The 20,141-nt window shown below is 36.2% G+C and overlaps 1 protein-coding gene across 3 annotated transcripts in view; it reads right to left on the reverse strand.

Moving 5' to 3' along the window:
* LOC131433090 (serine-rich adhesin for platelets) overlaps positions 1-20,141 on the reverse strand; it is a 294,767-nt gene that overhangs the window by 230,876 nt on the left and 43,750 nt on the right. For all 3 annotated transcript variants that reach the window (XM_058599877.1, XM_058599876.1, XM_058599875.1), the window contains exon 3: positions 16,557-16,904. In XM_058599877.1, coding sequence (XP_058455860.1) covers positions 16,557-16,904 — 348 coding nt within the window. The remainder of the gene's footprint in view (positions 1-16,556; positions 16,905-20,141) is intronic.

Here is a 20,141-nt window from a genome sequence, read left to right on the forward strand (position 1 = left end):
TTTTGTCATAAAATCGAAGGAAGCAATTTATTACTCTAGGGAACTCGTAGGGTCCAACATTTTAAAAATATCATATTTTTTCTTATGCATTTAGTTATAGTGAAGCATTTCAAGAATGTTTTGTCAAGTTTTTAAGTCAATCGAAGCAGGAATCATGGGCCTGTGCGCCGAACTCTTTCTTCTTCGCAGTATGAGATAAGCAAAGATAATATTCTTGAAATGTTTTACTATAAGAAAATATAAAGTAAAAACCTGTTTTAATCCACCTAGTGGTGTAATGATGCCTTTCTCATATCAATCATACCATCATATGTAATCCTGTGGTATTCCACAATGCAATGATTCTGTACACTAATGTCGTTTTCGCTTGAGAAAACTGAAACTGACCCAGGGTAGTTTCATCAAACGAACACTTTTCACGAAAATATGTTGATTTCGCACTTAGCAACGGGGGTTTGAGCAAACCTGATATAACATCCAGGTTCGAAACTGACTCGATTTTCAGTTCAACAACGTTAAAACTAGGTTCGAAACTAGCTTCAAACAAACGGTTTGACAGCAGTTAGGGTGGAAACTAGGTTAGGTTTGGCATCAAGCGAAAACGACATAAGAATCGGCTGCGAAGTCTGTTGAAACAGAAAGGCCAAATTCCACGAAAGGAATGTAATGCCAAGACTTTGATTTTGACACAGAATTGCAAAGTTAAAACTTGGTGTTTAGTAGGCACCTAAAATGGGAAATCGATCAGTAAAGTTTGGAAACCACTGCACTAGAGTGACTGTCAGAATATTGCAAATGTACTGAATCGAAACATGTTCTGCAAATATATATGTACATCTCAGAAATTTTATTTGAATCTGTTATCTGATAACGGAAATAATACTCTAATTGCTCTGGTAATTTACGTATCCTTGTTCTACCAGTACTGAAGAATATCAATCCGCCCAGCACTCAAATTTCATAGAACAACAATCTAAAACTTTATCCTGCACTCAAGTCGCAATAGCCAGATGCCGCCATTCCCCCTGCCCGTGGGGACGAGACCAGCCAGTTCAGTGATCGTCATACTGCAATTTGTAAGCTCTCGATCAGGTGGCACACATGTCGCTTTCATTATTTGACAAATTTTATCTAATTGCATTCGCTCCGGTGAACGATCTATGCTCTATCTGGGTTGATCTAGCGCATGAAACAGCATTCTCTGGAGGCCAGTGGGTACTCCAGACACGTCAGATCCGCATGCGACAAGCGCGGCTGCACGCGAGAATCGCTGCAGCCGGCATGCAATCGAATCGCGCACTTGCCAACGCAATTGTACCAGTGGCCAGTCTACCGGAGAGCCGTTCGATGGCGGCGAACGCGTCATCCGAACGGGCAGCGTTGTGAAGAAAAAAATAAAAGTTTGTTCGCTGAGTGCTAGCAAAAACTGAAAGATGGAAAACATTGAAATTACATTAAATTATATAGACAAAATCGTGGGCCGCGATAATGCAACCGCAGTTGCAGTTATGCTGCCGCCACCGTCGCCGTCATGTCAAATGCTAGGACCTCGATGCGACGGGGACTTCGATTCATGATAAATGGCTAGATATTGTAGTGAAGTCTGTGGGGTGTCTTTTCACGAAATGAGTCTGAAAACAAATTTACCCTATGCACACACATTTTTCTCTCTCTCTCTCTCTGTCTCTGTCTCGACTCGTAATGGTCCTTTTCGGTGGTGGTTCGAAGGAAGAGGAAAAAGCTTGTTTATTAGTTGCGAAACATTACGCCGGCACGTGATCTCCGCTGACCACTTGGAGCAAAAAGGACAGCGGGTGACAGAGTGCTCAGTGACAGGCACCGGTCGGTGAAAAATTGCTCTCTAATGGGACACCTTGACTGACTCTGCTACCGCCGGTGCTCGCGGCTGGACACGAATGCTGAAATCTTTCCAAATGGCCAACGGATACAGCGAATTTGTGAGATAAATCAAAGGTTTAGGTTTTTTTATACCAGACAAGTACATCTTACAAAGGAAGGTTTATTTAAAACGAATCGGCTAAAGATATGAAGATTAAGTGTCAATTTCGTCAGCAATTGATAATTTGAATCATTACATTATCGAAGCTAGAAATCTCTCAGTTCCCAAAGCTCAAACTAAATTAAATTCTCCTATCATGATGACAAACTGCTTATTCGGTTGAAGAATGTTCGTCGACGACAATATCAACGTTCTCGTGATCCTGCTATGAAAAACATAGTTAAGGATTTACAAAAAGAAATTAAACATAGATTTACTCTTTTGCGAAATGAAAATTTCGCTAAAGAAGTTGAACAAATTAAACCATATTCTAAACCTTTCTGGAAACTTTCTAAGGTTCCTAAGAAACCTCAGAAACCAATTCCTGCTCTCAAGGAAGGAAAACAAATACTTCTTACAAATGGCGAAAAAGCTCAAAAACTTGCTCAGCAGTTCGAGAGTGTACACAATTTTAATTTGAACGTTGTGAGTCCTATTGAAAATGAAGTCTCACTGAAATATGATCATATTTCAACCCAAGTGTTATCACACGATGACATTATTGAGACGAATTTTGACGAAATTAAATCAATTATTAGGAAACTCAAAAACGTGAAGGCTCCTGGTAATGATGGAATTTTTAATATTCTTATTAAAAATCTTCCCGATGTTGCCTTGAGACTCCTGGTTAAAATTTTCAACAAGTGTTTTATATTAGCTTACTTCCCAAAAAGATGGAAAAACGCTAAAGTAATTCTTATCCTGAAACCTGATAAAAATCCAGCAGAAACATCAAGTTATCGACCAATTAGTTTACTTTCTTCTATCAGTAAACTTTTTGAAAAAATTATCTTGTTGAGAATGATGTCTCATATAAATGAGAATTCAATTTTTTTACCAGAACAGTTTGGATTTCGTCATAAACATTCAACTACTCATCAACTTGTAAGAGTTACGAACATGATAAAAACAAATAAATCTTCTGAGTTATCCACTGGAGTTGCTCTTCTAGACATAGAAAAAGCATTCGACAGTGTTTAGCAGTTTAATAGCAAAAATGTCTGATTTCCAGTTTCCTATTTATTTGATCAAAATGATTCAGAATTATTTAACTGATCGCACTCTTCAGGTTAGCTATCAGAATTGTAAATCTGAATTGCTACCCGTACGAGCCGGTGTTCCGCAGGGTTCGAGCGTAGCTCCAATCTTGTATAATATTTTCACTTCTGATCTTCCAAATCTACCCGTTGGTTGTCAGAAATCGCTATTCTGTGACGACACAAGTCTGTTAGCCACAGGTAGAAATCTAAGAGTGATCTGCAGTCGCCTACAAAGAAGTTTAAATATTTTCAGTGATTATCTGTCAAATTGGAAAATTAAACCAAATGCAGCAAAAACGCAATTAATTATCTTTCCTCATAAGCCAAGAGCTTCTTTTCTTAAACCAAACAATAATCACATTCTCAAATTGAATGGCTTGGAATTGACATGGTCTGATCAAGCTAAATACTTAGGTTTAACGTAGGACAAAAAACTCACTTTCAAGGATCACATTGAAGGAATCCAGGCAAAGTGTAATAAGTATATTAAATGTTTATATCCTCTTATAAACAGAAATTCTAAGCTCTGTCTAAAAAACAAATTGTTATTTTTTAAACAAATTTTCAGACCAGCCATGCTTTATGCAGTACCAATTTGGTCAAGTTGTTGTTCCACCAGGAAGAAAACGCTTCAAAGGATTCAGAATAAAATTCTGAAAATGATTTTGAAGCGTACTCCCTGGTTCAGTACAAATGAGTTTCACAGACTCACAAATATAGAACCATTAGATGTAATGTCACATAATATTATAAGCAAATTCCGACAAAAATCGATGCAATCTTCAATTGAATCGATTCGCTCTCTGTATTAATTAGTAAGTTAGTATATAAGTTCCTTTTCCCCATTACACAATACAAGTAGGTTTAGAATTTTCCCTACACAAAAATCTAAGAATTGCGGAAGCAAATAATGTCCTCATGATAATAACCAAATCATATATATATAATAGGGCTGAAAAGTCACCACTTGTGGCTGAACACCCAATTTAAATCTTAATAATTTAATTTTAAACTCATATTCCAATAAATAGTTATTTAAAAAAAAAAGAAGTGTCAATTTCGTCAAGACTATACTCAAAAGAAGGAATGCAACAGATTATTTTGTGTGAATCGTTTTATTACATGAATCCAAATTGATTAAGTTTTGGTTAAATTTCCGATTCGGAACATCCACGGTCCAGAGTTTTTCACCAGAAAGTCCCAGCCTGGATGTTCCGGTGCAGTTCTGGAAGAAGAAGCACGAATAATTTGCCAAGAATTACTTTTTATGGTAGGTGATCTATGGGTACGGTAAATTCAGCCAGTTGAATATAATGACTGGCATCATCAATTGCCGAATATACGAAGGAAAATGTCTCCCAAAAAGTCTGTTTCAGTGTTGCATCCAGTATCCGTAAACAGAGAACATTCACTGACGGACACAAGCGTTCCAACAGGCATCGTTTCTCTTGCAAGCTCTCTCACTAAAAAGCTGCATGTACTGTCATTAATAATGAATGAGTTTCACTGAGAGAGATATTCCGTCAGTTCAGTCTGATGCTCACTTGGGGACGAATCAACATGACTGAAATCTTAGAATGACGATCAATTTTTAAAATTTCCGTCGTAATCATCAATTGCAAGGACAACGTTTTCTCCGCTTGACTTAGTTCTAAGAAAGAAAATAAAAGTTCATTCGCAATGATGTGATGTCAGAAAATGATAATGAAAATCAAAGTATTATCATTTTCAATTCACTATAAAACTATAAACAGACCGTTTTAAAAACAAACAGAGAATGACCGATCTGTTCTCTCATTCGAAATATTTTACTCTCTGCGTGTTGCCACTCTCGCGTCACTGTTGTTCGTGTTCGCCGTACGCTACCCATGGCATGAATTCGATCAACGTTGAATGACGATCATTTTGGTTCGTGACGGAACTACTTCGTATGATTTGACGTGTGGATGATGATCACGACTCAGTGCAACTCTGGTCTGTTTCCTCCGGTCTCACAAAGATATTTTGGTTGAAACTGGCATCAAGCCATTACGCAATGGCCGGTGATGGAGTGATACGAAGCCAATGATATTGTTTTTGTGCCGAAAAAAAGCAAATCCGCCAAACTCACCAGAACTTCGTCCAATAGAATAATTCTAGGCTCTCCGGAAAACAGAACAGATTTTCAAAAACGACAACGATTCGATGCAAGAGTGAACGAAAATATGTTAGAAAATGACGCAATTGTTGCATCGGATTTGGTGGATTGTGTTTAGTGCAGTTGTGTCCAAGGTGCGGGCATTCAGCCTAGGAGAAGAAGTTTTATAAACCAACTTTGCAAAAACATAGCTAATAACTCTTTATTCATTTTATGAGAGTTTTAAAAATATATTTTTCATGCGATTTTTTCGAGTGCAGAAAGATTCATATTCTTGTATATTGAGGTGCCAATATTCCAAGGTCATCTCTAATTTGGGCTTCCAGTTCGTGGGGTCCAAATAATGTTATTTCTTGCAGAACGTATTTTTATAGTTGTGTCCAGATATGTCTATCTCCTCTGTGTGACGAAGAGCAAGCAAAATTTCGCGCCTCGCACTGACAACTTCAACGAGAGCTCTTCTCTTTCACATTTATACACCACTGTTGTGTAAAGTGTGCACGCATCATGAGTGCGTTTGTTTATTTCCTTTTACCTCTTCCACTGAATCGCACCAAAGTGCTAGAGCATTAGCTAATAAATTCTCTGAGGTGGATGCAGATACTTTCACATAGGTGTACACGCCGGTGAGCATTCTGCTGTATGGTTTTCGTAGATGAACCGTGGACACGCAAAATCAGCAAAATAAAACAATTTATCGTAAAATTTTCGGTTTTCCTTGCAAATTTTTCATAGCAAGGCCAGATCTACTCTCTATTAATTGAAGTTCACAGAAGTGTTCGCTCACCATCATGCGCCAGTGGTCACTTGGGTGTATTTAGACGAGAGCGCGTGTGAGCGATTCATGCGAAGAGAATGTGTTTCACTCGCGCCAGCTGCTTTAACCACAAGCACACACTCAAATGCTGTCTATTCGACACTGAGAAGAAGTGCGCTTTCCTCTTTGTGCGGTGCTTCGTTTTTTCATCCTCGGTGTGGCAAAAATCTGACTCTAGCGTGTATCACTCTGGTGAAATGCCATCTCTGGTTGTGTCAAAGGTACGCAGATATGGGAAATGGTTTATTGATAATAAATAACTTATTTGTCACTTTTGTAAATAATCAAACTAACTAGAGGTTGTAAAAGGAGAAATAATATGAAAATTGTACAGCCAGAACATTCGAGGAAGAGCAAGGATGTGCAGATAAAGTGAGGAAAAGTGAGACGCGAAAAGAGTCATTTAAGTAAGCAAAGGCTTCTCGCATCTAAACTTTTACCTTCTATCAGAGAAATCGAACTAAGGTATCAGCGATGCGAATCATCCGAGTCTCTGATATGTCAGAAAGTAAAGGTAAAGGTCGTTTACTATTTACTATCCGAACCGATGGCTTTAGCTCCACTGGAATTCTATACTATGAAGAATATGAAGCCATCGCTCGGCCGAAAAATGAACATATTTTCTGTCTACGCATTCAATTAGTCAGTTTAACTGAGTTTTGAGCTCTGCAAGAGCAAAGCCCACAAATGTTCCGTTTTCGACTGCCTTTTTTAGGTTCTTCCAGTCATTCAGTGACCGGCACGGAAATACACCTTGACTGGCCAGCTTCCAATTTAGTGGCCTTTTACGACATGGAACAAGAAACTAGTGTATCAATTATTGGTTGAAATAATTCTGCCGGATGCCATACGACTCTTCTGTTTGGTGGACTTATACCACCGAGACAAGTGGACCGTATTCTTAGCCAGTTGAGAACCGCTACCGACACTACACGGCTATCTAGGCTGCTCAGAAAAAGAAGTTGACATTGAAGATCAATTTCCATTGGTCGCCGAGCAGCCGGTTAATGTTGAGATAAAAATTGCAAATTGTCGTCAGCAAATAACCGCGGAGTTCCTTAATATTTCTAGATCATCAATGTTAAAAATGAACAGCAGTGGTCCTATGTTGCTACCTTGTGGAACACCATCAACGAGTACAAATGGTTTTCTGTTTGTCAAATAACTACGAATAATCAATTTAGCGATACTGCTAATGCCATAGCAGTCAAGTTTGTCCAAATTTTTTTTTATCAATTTTGCTCATTAAATCGTCAACTAACTCAATGATCGCGGTCTGTGTGCTAAAACCGTGTCTGAAGCCGTACTGAAACTTATGAAAGGCGCAGAGTTTGTTTAACAATTTCAAAGATTTGGTTTATCACTGACAGGGTCGAAATACAACGATAATTATTACAATCACAACAGTCACTATACTTAAATAAGGGAACAACTTCTGTTACCTCGAGGCTGTCAGGGTAGAAACTAGTTGGAATAATTACATTAAAACACGGAGAGAGTGGGTTTTTACGAACGAACTAGAAATATTTTTTAAAACATATACAGAAATACTGTTATGACAGTTGCTTCTTTGTATTACTTAAACTATGAATTTATAGGACCATTCCGTTTGTAGATGAAAGAGGAAAAAATATTTAATCACAAATGCGACGAATCCTGCTAATAGGATAAACACTTGAGTTGATAGGAATAGCATTACTACATGGAATAAGTAATCCCGGGCCTAACAAAGAAATTTTTAACGATTTTTTAGCGTGAAAACTTTTTTATTCTTCAGTATAATCTCCATTTAGAGCGTTACACTTGACCCATCGGTCCTCCAACACTTTGATCCCCACAGAAAAAATAAGATTTGTCAAGGTCATCAAAATAGGCTTCCGTTTCTGTAATTACCTCAGCATTCTACGAAAATTTCTTTCCCTGAAAAAACCTTTTCATGTCTGGAAACAGGTAATGGTCACTGGGGATAGGTCTGGAGAATACGGGGGATGGTGGACCAAACCGTACCTCAAATCAGTCGATTTCACCAGGAAATGTTTTATAAGAACACGAAACTCGTCTTTTTCCATAGTTTGATGAAAACTAGAACTCGTCTGACACGATCAGCTCTGAACTAGAACACTAGTTGATAGATTATCATGAAATTTTGTATTGGGCAATCTAAAGACTTGCTCTCAACAAAAATATACATGATTCGTAACTATTCAAGTCATTTCTGATAGAGGCCTGGGACTTTTCATTCCATATGGTAGCAATTCTCTGTCGAATATTGGAGAAGACTCTTCATAATTATCTCATATAGATTGGATTATTATTTAATTTTTTTATTCATCACATACAGATTAGTTCATTGGCATAATGATTTCCGATGTGTAGGTGAAGAAGATTTTGACCTACAATTATCTCCACAAACCGAAACATCTATATTTAAGATAACGATATCGATATCTAATCTCGAAATAAAGTCATTCTGAGATAATTCCAAATGTGCACAGTATTCCTGCAGATCTCCATCTTTCGCCTGTCGTTTAACGAGATACAGAGATTGTGTAAGCTCCCAACATCCCATATTACGTTTAAATTTCAAAAGTTTGCTTGCGAAGCTCAGAAGTTTTTCTCTTAGTTGAATTGATCGCATTGCAATCGCAAGGTGACTTAATTATCGTGCCTACTGACATCGAAGCAAGAGTAGCAACCTGTAAAATTTTGCTCGTTCATCGCGAAAATCCAAACTACTCGCACGTAAAGTAGTCTAAATTGATAAATGTGACAAAAATGGAAAGGTTGAAATCGAACGCTGGATGTCGCAAAATTGTCAAAAAGAGTGGTCATTTGTTATCAGCAGAACCCCAACTTCTCCAACCAAGATTTCGCTAGCAAGTTGAAAAAGCCTATAACCGTATAAGTCTATAACCGTGCATCGAATTAAAAAACAAGCTGAACTGTAAAAACTTCAAATGGTACACAAAAGAATGAAGGGTTTAGAATGGTACACTAATATTCAGATTTAAAAGAGCTTCCCATATATTTCTGTAAACTGCTACTTAAAGAGAGATTGTTTAATACCTTGAGCTCAACGACCGGGATCATCCGCCAAAACTATTATGTGCCATAGCGTCTGGACAAACTTTTGTTTCCTTTTCTCAAGTAGTCCAATTGATCCGATATGTTTTGGCTGGAATTATCGTCTCGGCGTCATGGAATTGTATTTCACGAACAAGCAGGACGTTGTTCTAAGGAAACTAACTCTACTGCCAAGACGTCAGAGCTTCGTCCAATAGAAAAAATATTGGGACAAATGCAAACTTCCGAGGTAACGCGTAAGCACTAATAATGACAGTTAAATAGTTTTTTATTAGCACCCAAAATTCTTTTAGCTTGATATCTGCAATCAAAAAGCAAATCAAAGCAAATTCAGCGTTCAGAATGCACACTAGCAGTTCTTCTAACGAGGGATGTTATCACCTGGGCAGTACAAAACATGATGAAAAAGATCGCAATTGCTAAGAAGAAAGCATGAGTTAATATTGTATCTCACTCTGTATGCTCACGTTCATTGTCTTTCTTATAAATCTCACAAAAAATGAATGATTCACTATCAACATCATATTTGCAAGTAATATATTGGCTTGATCCTGGACGGGATTTCACAATGATTTCTTGAAAAATTTTCTACATCTCTATATTAAGTTGTCGTGAATACATTTGCCTTGGCCATTTCTCAGGTAGATTTTATTAAGGGGCGGGTAGGGTCTAACACCTTTGAAAAATCATTTATTATTTTCTTTTAGTAAAACATTTCAAGAATTTTCTGTGAAATTTTCCAGCCTATTGGAATGAAACTCTGGAAGTTATGGACCTTTAGCTATGGCTATCTCATTCTGCGAAGAAGCAAGAGCTCGGCGGCAGTTCGTGCTCGAATCCCATCCGACACAGTCGCAAATCGTTTATGGTCGAGGCAACAGAAACAAAGACAATACAGTGTAGTGAACAATAGAGTGTACGAAATGGGCAAATACGATTTAACAAAGCCTGAAACTTGGTCTACAAGACCAAATTCAATTAGTGCTGCAAAGTTAGACCAGCAGCAAATGAAATTGAAATCTTACTTAAGCTGGTTCCTGAAACCGACGCATTTTGTTTTGGTGGCGTTGTTGTCAACAATATGTTAAGCTACGTTCATACCATGCAATCAAACCACACTGGTGTCAAAAGTTAATTTCTTCAAACCCAATATAAATATAACTCTAGTCTAGTATTCTCTATAAAACAGGTAATTTGACCTCTTTTTGAATAAGAAAAAGGAATTGTGGTTTATTATAGTTTGATTTTATTCCACCCAAATCGCTTTCTTAAGTTGGTGCAACCGTATGAAGAAAAATGTGAACGTGTGAACACTGCTTAAACACAGCATCTGACAGCGAACTAGAACCAAAGAACCAAAATTTTCGGCTTCAAGCCATCGTGCCACCGGGGTGCTTCCCCCGCAAACCAGCGATGGGTTCGTTCGGGAAAACATGTCGCAGTACGGTGAAGTTCTTTCCATCGAAAGGGAAGTATGGCGGAATTTTTTCCCCGGTATCCGGAATGGCGTGCGAGTGGTACGTATGCAACTACGTAAAGCAATTCCATCATACATCGTTTGTGGTCAAGATTAAATACATCCGTGTAAAACGCTGATTACGTATGAAAATCAACTGGTTACATGTCAGTTTTGTGAACAACCTGCACACTACGGCAAACTTTGCCATGAAACTGCGAAAACAAACAAAAACAAGGACAACCGCTCAACAACGGAAACTAGTGAATGCAGTGCTCCTGTTTCAAAAACACCTTCACCATCTAACCAATCAGCAACTGCAACCAATGTACAACAAGGCGCATCTACAGCCACGAACAAAGTGCCCCTAATCCTCTCAGGAGGGAAATGGAAGCTCCTCTCCCCCTAGAATAAAGGTGACAGCGAGATCGAATACAAAAAAAAAATTATTTAAAAAATCGGCTCAATCGGCCACGTAAAGCTTGTACGCAAATAGGCCTGAATAAAAATGTCTTTTAAATAAAATAAAAAAGAGCTCGGCACACAGGCCCAAGGTTTCTACTTCGATTGACTTCAAAACTTAACAAAACATTCTTGAAATGTTTCATTATAACAAATTATAACAGAAAGAATATGATTTTTTGAAAATGTTAGACCCTACAGGCTCCCTTGAGTAATTAATTGTTTCCATTAATATTATAGACAAAAAACTTTAAACGCGTTTTTCTCGAAAGCAGGTTTTGAAAGTCCGTGTCCATCGTCAATCAAAAAACCAGTCCCCAACGTTTTCCTTTTCGTTGTTTGTTACTTTGAGAGGGTTTTACAGCTACAAAATGGCGGATTTTTTCGTGAAAGTCTTAGTTTTCACTTTGAACAACCACCAAAAATTAAAAAAAAAATTAAAAATCAAACAGAAACGTTGGGGTATAGAAAAACTTCTACTCTAACTATGCAGATTTGATTTGTTCACTTCTGATTAGTCTGCGCTGAGATACAGTGGACACCGCAAATCATGAATTTTAAGAAGCGTCTTCAAAAATCACCACCACCCCCCCCCCCTTCCTTTAATGCGAAAGCCTGCTATTTGAGACTTATTGCCCACCTATTAGAGTCTACTGTTCACTAAAAATAAACTACCCCGGTAACCAGTAAGCACATACTAATGTCGCATTATGACATCAAATAATCGCCAATTAACATTTTAATCGCACTGACTGAATTAAGGCAGACTTTGGAAAAATATACGGCTGTATATAGGCTGTATAGAGCTTAACGCATTTTCGGTGCTCATAAAAGGCTATTTTAATGCAATATTAGTGCTTATTGGTTACCTGGGTAGCGCCTACAGGCCGGCAGTTTGGGAATCAGTGCTATAAATTAAAAAAGTTTAGAAAAGAGCTTTGAAGATTTCTTCTGTATAATACTACTAGTTTTGAATGCTATATTGCTATAGAATTAAAGTTAGTGAAAATCGATTCAATCATATGTGAGAAAAAGAAGTAATGCATATCGGTATAGTGAAATTCGGCTCATTCATCAAACAGCTAATATGAACTAAAAATTACGACAGTTTTGAGCCCAGCTTAAATAATTTTTTAAATTTTCTGCGCCCTTGATTTAAAAGGTGGCTCAAAATAAATGACCATAAACTAAAATGACTTACACATTGATAAAGTTTTGAGTTCAAAATAGAAGATTTTTTACGATTTTGCTATGACGATTTGAAATTTCAAAAACTTATCACATTGTAATTACAGAACTGAAAGTTGGACCTGGATAAAATTCAGCAAATATTTTTTAGGAATGTCAGTTATATGATGAGTTTATTTGGTCATAGACTATCAAGATCTGTAACCCAATCATGAGAAATTTTATAGATTTAGAGAATTTACTACTCATCACATGGTTGCTTATGAAAGACATACTCTTGAAATTGACATTTTTTCTCTAAGCACCCTGTATCTCCGGAAACAGAAGATTGATTTGAATAAAAATCGTGAAACCTTGAAGTGAGTGACAATATTATCATATTTTAACACACATCACCCTGTAATATCGAAACTAGAAAACGGATCCAGATGAAATTCAGAACACTTTTTTGAACTACAAATGGTGCCATTTGAATTTAAGTTTGTGAAAGTCGATTCAGTATCTTTTGAGAAAAGTTAGTCACATTACATTCATATTTTTGGTGCGTATCACTCTGTAATTCCAGAACCGGAAGTAGGATTCTTGAGAGATTCAGGAATCTTATATAGGACCTTAGAACCTTTTATTTGAGTCTAACTACACAGAAAGAAATTATGAATTTTACAGGTGACATAATTCTTCAAACGATACAATTCATAACTACTTAACTTCTCAAATGCCACAATATTCCATTCGTACAGAAATTTACACTCGGCTAGCAAGTGAGACTGTATGAATTTATATGCACGATATGTGCTTCTGTGGCTCAGTCGACTAACTGGTGTGCTTTGTGATCTAATGTTTTTCGGTTCAAGTCGCGTTGTTGATGTCGATCTTTTGATTTTTATTCCGTTCGTTTTAAAGCTATATAATTTTCAAATCACACAATTTTATTACATGTTCTTGAATATAAATTTGTGTGAAATATGACGCTCCATTTATGTGCGTCTGATAAGATTTAAAATCACAAGAATTTTTCGAACTGTGTAGATTAACTCAAACAAAGAACTGAATTTAATTATTAAATGTAAAGAATTAGGAGTGAAATGCGAATAACTTAGGCCTTTTGATAATTCTGCAGTATGAATATGGTTTAAATTCGGGTGAATTCATGATTGCAAGAAATAGTTTGTATCCAGATATGAGTTTTGGGAGGAACAAAAATTATTTGTATCCAGATATTGGTCTTGGGAGGAATAAAATTTTAGGGATAGCAAGTAGCTGCATACAAATAGAACAATTTCCCTTGACAACCAATGTGAATTTTATAGTTAAAGTTTTAGTAAAAAGCGACTATTTATAGGAGAAAGGTATGAATAAATTTATTTCTTTTTAATTATATTTTTGCCTTTCTCATATAGAAAGGCTATGCAAACAGTGTGAAAACCAACTTTTTAACCGAGGCCCGGAAGGCCGAATGTCATATACCATTCGACTCAGCTCGACGAACTAAGCAAATGTCTGTGTGTGTGTGTCCGTGTGTGTATGTGTGTATGTATGTAACAAAAATATGCACTCACTTTGCTTGGAGATGGTTGAACCGATTTTCACAAACTAAGATTCAAATGAAAGGTCTTAAAGTTTCCTAAAAATTTCTAGAACATTTTATCCAGATCCGATTTTCGGTTCGGCTATTACAAATTTCATTAGTATTTTTTCACAAACGATGATCAAAAACAGGTACAAATCCCGTAAAACTGTCTGATAAGTTCTTCTAGTTTGCAGAGCTTATTAAGTTGTGGGCATAGAAATTTAATTCGATACTACTGGTCCCCCCTTTTCCTGTCCCGGAAGCACCGAAATCGGCGAAGAAAAATTTCAAAAATAGAATTTACTTCGATTTCTCCGCGATGCTTGAACCGATTTTCACATATCTTGATTTGAATTTAAGCTCATATTATCTTTAATGCTACTGTGGAATTTCATCCGGATCCGACTTCTGGTTTCGCAGTTTCAGAGCGATGAGTGTCAAAGTTTACATATCGCCATATAGTTTGCAATATGTACAACATCGGTACGTGGTGGTACGGTGGAAGAAGAAAACACAAAACTAACGATGCGTGCTTTGTCCTATTTCGTACATGCTACGAAGAAATCGAAACGGTTACGAATGTCTGCTACTAGTGTGTAATATTGGTAAAAGACGGTGCTGCGGCTGATAAAGAATATAGCTATTTTATGATCAGTACGACCGAAAGAATAAACGATTGTCAATGAATTAAAATTTATTTGAAAAATATGAAATTTTCACAACCGTGCAGTAATAACGTACTGGTGGTGTGGTAATGTCAATAATAATAATAATAATAATAATAATAATAATAATAATAATAATAATAATAATAATAATAATAATAATAATAATAATAATAATAATAATAATAATAATAATAATAATAATAATAATAATAATAATAATAATAATAATAATAATAATAATAATAATCCTACTACATGTTTTATGCTGCTGATTCATGTTGTTTAGCTTCACTTACATATGCAGAAGTAACAGAAACGCGAGTTCGCTTCGTTTGTTAGATTTCGTTTAATTGATTTTATCGAAATAGATAGTAAGTTTAGGTTTAACTAGGTTCAAAACTGTTCCAATTTTTAGGTCATATATGTTGCTGGCGAACAAACCAACTTCCGGCTATTGCAGATGAACTCTGAATCCGGTTCCGGAAAAATTGGAAATGGTGATTAAAACTGCAAAAGAGTCTCACTCACTTTCCTTCAAGATGGCCAAATCGATTTTCACAAACTTATCGGTTCAAAGGAAAAGTCTTACAATTTCATACGGAATTCTTAAATTTGTTGTGGATGCTACTTCCGGTTTCCGAACTACAGGGTAAACAGGATTCGTAGAGTTTGTTAGATTGACTCCGAACAAACTTTCCTAATTCTATTCAATGAACAGTTGTATTTGAGAATTCCACAGTAATAATTTTGATGTTATGAGTAATATGAGAAAGGCATCATTACACTACTAGGTGGGTTAAAACAGGGTTTCGGTTTTTAATTGGCTATTTTTCATTTAGAATCTGAATTCTTGAAAGAACTCAAAATTAGTTCAACTGTAACTACCATTTTTTTTAAATACACAGAACGCATTAACTTCAATGCGTTGGTTTCCATAACAGATTCAAAATAAATTTATTGAAAATGAAATTTTGGAAACGTTTTCAACAGTGTTTTTTTTAGAATACCCTATCGATTTTCTATTACATCATTCTCGATACACTTTTTTTACAAATAATAGTTTCCGAATTAGAATTATATGAAGAAATTTCCGTACAAAAATACATTCTCGGTTTTATAAAATCAGTCTTGAATTAAACATCGTCCAACTCGGATTTAGTGGATCCTTATTTTGCCCCTCTTTCTGCTGTTATTATCTAGATTAGATCTATGTGCTCGTAATCGGGATAATAGATGCATCTGAAAGTTCTAGTTCATTACCTATTATTGTCAATAAAACAAGATCGCATACACAACACACCTTCAAATAGGTCACCACAGCGGCAAAACTATTTTCAAAAAAACTTCCTGCGAATATTTGTCATATTGTTCGCAGCATATAATTGCATTTGACTTCCCAGTGTCTGAGCTAACATTAGCTATTACTTCTCCGAGTCCCGTTCTAATTTTTTATCATCTGTCACTGAACTGCTGCACATTTCTCTACACATGTATGACAAATTCAGCTAGACAGTCCAAATTAAACATAATTATTATGCTTTCGGAACATTTTCGGATAGATTCCTGTGAGATCACTGACAAATGCTTCCCAATTAGACCACACATGTCTACTTTATGACGTAAATGGCAAACCTTCTCAGTACCAGTGAACTGACATCCAACAACGACGCAAGACGCTACGTCGTTGTCGCCATGTTCGCGCGCCGCCGTCATCTTCGTCCACGACGACGACGACGACGACTTTAATTAAACGATAACACTAATGGACTTAATGATAAAAGTGTCTAGTTTTATTAATAAATTTAGCGCGACGATGGCGCAGTGACGGTACACACTACGAAGTGACAATGACAGGAAAGAGGATTCGGCGCTGGGCCCAGACTGGAGCGTGACTGAAATAGGCCACGCAATCGCACTGCTGCTATCAGAGTACCATGGCTGTTTCAGTTCAGCCAATTGTGGGGCCAGAAATTAGTTGCTGAACAGTTCGACTCCAATGCGATGCATTCCGTGTCTACATTTGCGCAATAATGAGACGAAAAGAAAAATGAAATGGAAAACCGAAGGGGACGTACCTTGAAGCTGATTCGCTGCTGCTGCTGCGGCGGCGGCGGCTGCTGCTGCTGCTGAGTACTCGGAGGCTTTTTGAAGGTTAACTTTGGGTCGGTTTTTAGAGCTTCCGTTGAGTATGAGTGGGGATGATAACGAGAAGGAGGAATTTGTGGCTACAGTGGACGAAGTGCTCACTGGAAGGGATGAGGTTGCAGTAGTTGTGGTGTTGGATGGCAAGTTGTGATTGTTGATAGTTGAAGTGATTGAGCCAGATGGGGAGGGATTGGATGAGTTTTCCAGCAACAGTTGTTGAACCTGTAGGATATCCACGTACTCGTCTAAGCTGGCGTTCGGGTTGGAACGATTGGTAACTGAAAAAGATGATAACAGAAAATAATCAATAAGAATTACTTGGATTGAGCAAGAAGAGTTGCATTTCCTGTTTAAAATAAACGGGCTAAAGTTCTTGACCATTTGTTTTCGCTTGAAAGGAAAAATACCCGAAATTTATAAAATTACACTGTCTGGCATTGTTTATTATCTTGAGATAAGTTATGAAAAATATTACAAAACCGAGATTCCATACTTTATCTTTGTCTTCAGAAATTTGCAAGATTTTATTGTGGATTTGTTGAATTACCAGGCGCTGGCTTAAAAATGTTTCGTTAATATTATTCAAACTAGTACTAGAAATATAATACTACTGCCAACATAAAAACAAAAAACAAACCGTGCAGGAGCAGTAATAACTTTCGGTGGTGTCCTGCTAGATTTTGAACATGCGAGAATTTGTGAAGTCGGTATTGCTTAACTTTCGAAAAAAGTATTGATTGTATTCTCATAATTTCAACAATATTGTATTTAGTTTTTCATTTTTTTAGTACACTATATATCTTAAAATTCCTCGTCAGAAATTGAGATCAGTGGTATCAACTGCAATTCTGTGGTAAGAAAGGCAAGTAATAAATATAAAACATGAGTGTACTTTGATTAATCATTAATCATTTACTCGAATACTAACATGTGCATGAAGGTCTGAATTTTCAAATCGAATTATATTGTTGAACTTCATTGCATTGTAAATTTTCTAAACAAAAATCTCGAGCATTTAACCGTTAAATATACCAAAACATTCATTAAGAACCACCATAATTTATTGAAAAATAAGTCAAGTGAATCATTATACTACGATGGGTTCCTCATTTCGATAGAGATCAATTCCACAGCAAATGACAGATTTTTTCCATGTTAATTTTGGTTGATTTCATGATTTTCTTGATTTGGCTCAAATTTTGCATAAGCGTTATGTATGGACAAACGAAATAATTTGTATCATGAGTTTTCCATTTAAACTCTAGCCTTGAGTTTGAGAAAAGACTAAGAAAAAATTCTTTGAAAAATTTCAATGTCAAATATCTCAAAAACGATGGGTTCGGTCGATTTGGAAGTTTCCACAATGATTTAGGTAATTATAAGGACTATAAAAACAACTTTTTTTAATCCACCTAGTGGGGTAGCCATTCATTTCTCATATTACTTATATATTCAAAAATATTACCAGAAGATTCCATGCCGATTTTTTTTTCAATCTTGAATAAAATAAGAAACTTTCCTTTTGGTGTGAACTAACACAACCATATCAAATTGAAAACAGTTATGTCAAGTTAATAAGGATTTTTTCTTTATTTTGCATCGTCGCACTAAATGATTAAACACACTTTACCCTGTAGTTTTGGAACCGGAAGTCGGGCCCCGATTAAAATCAACAGCAACCTATGAGACAATAGGAACTTTTATTTGAGCCTGTTTGTGAAAATCGATAAAATCATCTCTGAGAAAATTGAGTGAGTCTCGTTTTAAACATTTTCGTTCGTTCGTTGTCGGTTCGTTTAGTAAGTTACTGATATAACCTAAAAATTGAATCAGCTATATGCCAAATCTAGAAGAATTTTTCCCTTCGTCGCTCTAAATGACGATGTGGAATTAAATAGCAACCTATTGTACTACGAGATTTTTTTTATGAGTGACATTATTTTACACATACAAACACTATGGATCACTTAGCCCTTCAGGCAAATTTCCACTAGTCAATTTTTGAATTGATTGTATAAAATTCCTATATGAGAAAAGCAATAAGTGTACTTTTATAGAACAACATCGTTAGCATGATCTTGAAATAACACTAACAAGTAGGTACAAATTTAATAAAATGATTAGAAATTTACATAGTTTTCACGTGAAAAATATAAATTTTAATGTGGCAATCCTGCACGCTATACGAAATTGAACAAAGCACGCTGCGAACGGAGCATAGTTGCTCGTACCAGTTTTGCATCATCATTTTGAATTTGAACGTTTTAAAACTCATCGCCCTTCAATTTTCGAACCGGAAGTCGGATCTGGATGAAATTGCATAGTATATTGGAAGAAAATGAGAGCTTTATTTTGAATCATGATTCATGAAAAACGGCTTAACCAGTGCTGAGAAATCGACGGGAGTTCCGTTTTTGGAGATTTTCTTCACTATTATCGGTGCTTTCGGAAGTGGAAACCGGGGACTAGTAGTCCCAAAGTAGTTTTATATATTCACTAACTAACAAGATCTGTCAACTAGATTAATTTAGCAGTAAGTTTTATTACAATGTGCACCTCGTTTCGCCATCGCTTGTGAAAAAATACTCATGAAATTGGAAATTTTCACTAATCGCACTGTAATACCGAAACCGGAAGTCGGATCTTGATCAACTTTTCTGGGACCTTTAGAAGAATTTAAATATCTTTTATTTTCTTCTTAGTTTGTGAAATCGGTTAAGAAATTCCCGAGAAAATTTTTGCGCATTTTTTTTAATAAATTTTTACATATTTCATTGTAATTTCGGAACCAGAAGTCGAGTCCACATAAAACTCATGAAAATTATATAAGATCATAAGACCTTTCATTCGAGATAACTGAACCGTTTTTTGTACAAATTTGGATTCAAATGAAAGGTCTTAAGGTTTCATACAAAGTTCCTGAGTTTCATATGGATCCGACTTCCGGTTTCGAAACCGGAAGTCGGATCCATATGAAACTCAGGAACTTTGTATGAAACCTTAAGACCTTTCATTTGAATCCAAATTTGTAAAAAAACGGTTCAGTTATCTCTGAGAAAATTGAGTGACATTATTTGTCACATACATACATACACACAAACATACACACAGCCAGACATTTTGTGATCTCGACGAACTGAGTCGAATGGTATATGACACTCGGTCCTTCGGGCCTCGGTTGTAAAGTCGGTTTTCACAGCGATTGCATAGCCTTTCTATATAAGTGTTTGAAAAAGTTATGTATGAACATGAAAAACACGAAAAAAATGGTTTTAATTACTATAAAAGAACGCTAAATTTTCAATTAAAAAGATTTTATCAAAATTTTGCTATATATTACCGTTCTCGAGATATAGCGATTTGAAACAAAATTTCGGGAACTAATTATTTTTGCTACGATTTTCGGATGGTCATTTGAGTTTATTAAAAAGAAGATTTTTTCTCGAAAGAATTTGTTTATACAATGTTCGAGAGTCGCATTTATTGAAAACGTCTTATTGTTCAACAATATCTAC

This window comes from Malaya genurostris, chromosome 2 (assembly GCF_030247185.1).
Source record: "Malaya genurostris strain Urasoe2022 chromosome 2, Malgen_1.1, whole genome shotgun sequence".
NCBI classification, from domain to species: domain Eukaryota; kingdom Metazoa; phylum Arthropoda; class Insecta; order Diptera; family Culicidae; genus Malaya; species Malaya genurostris.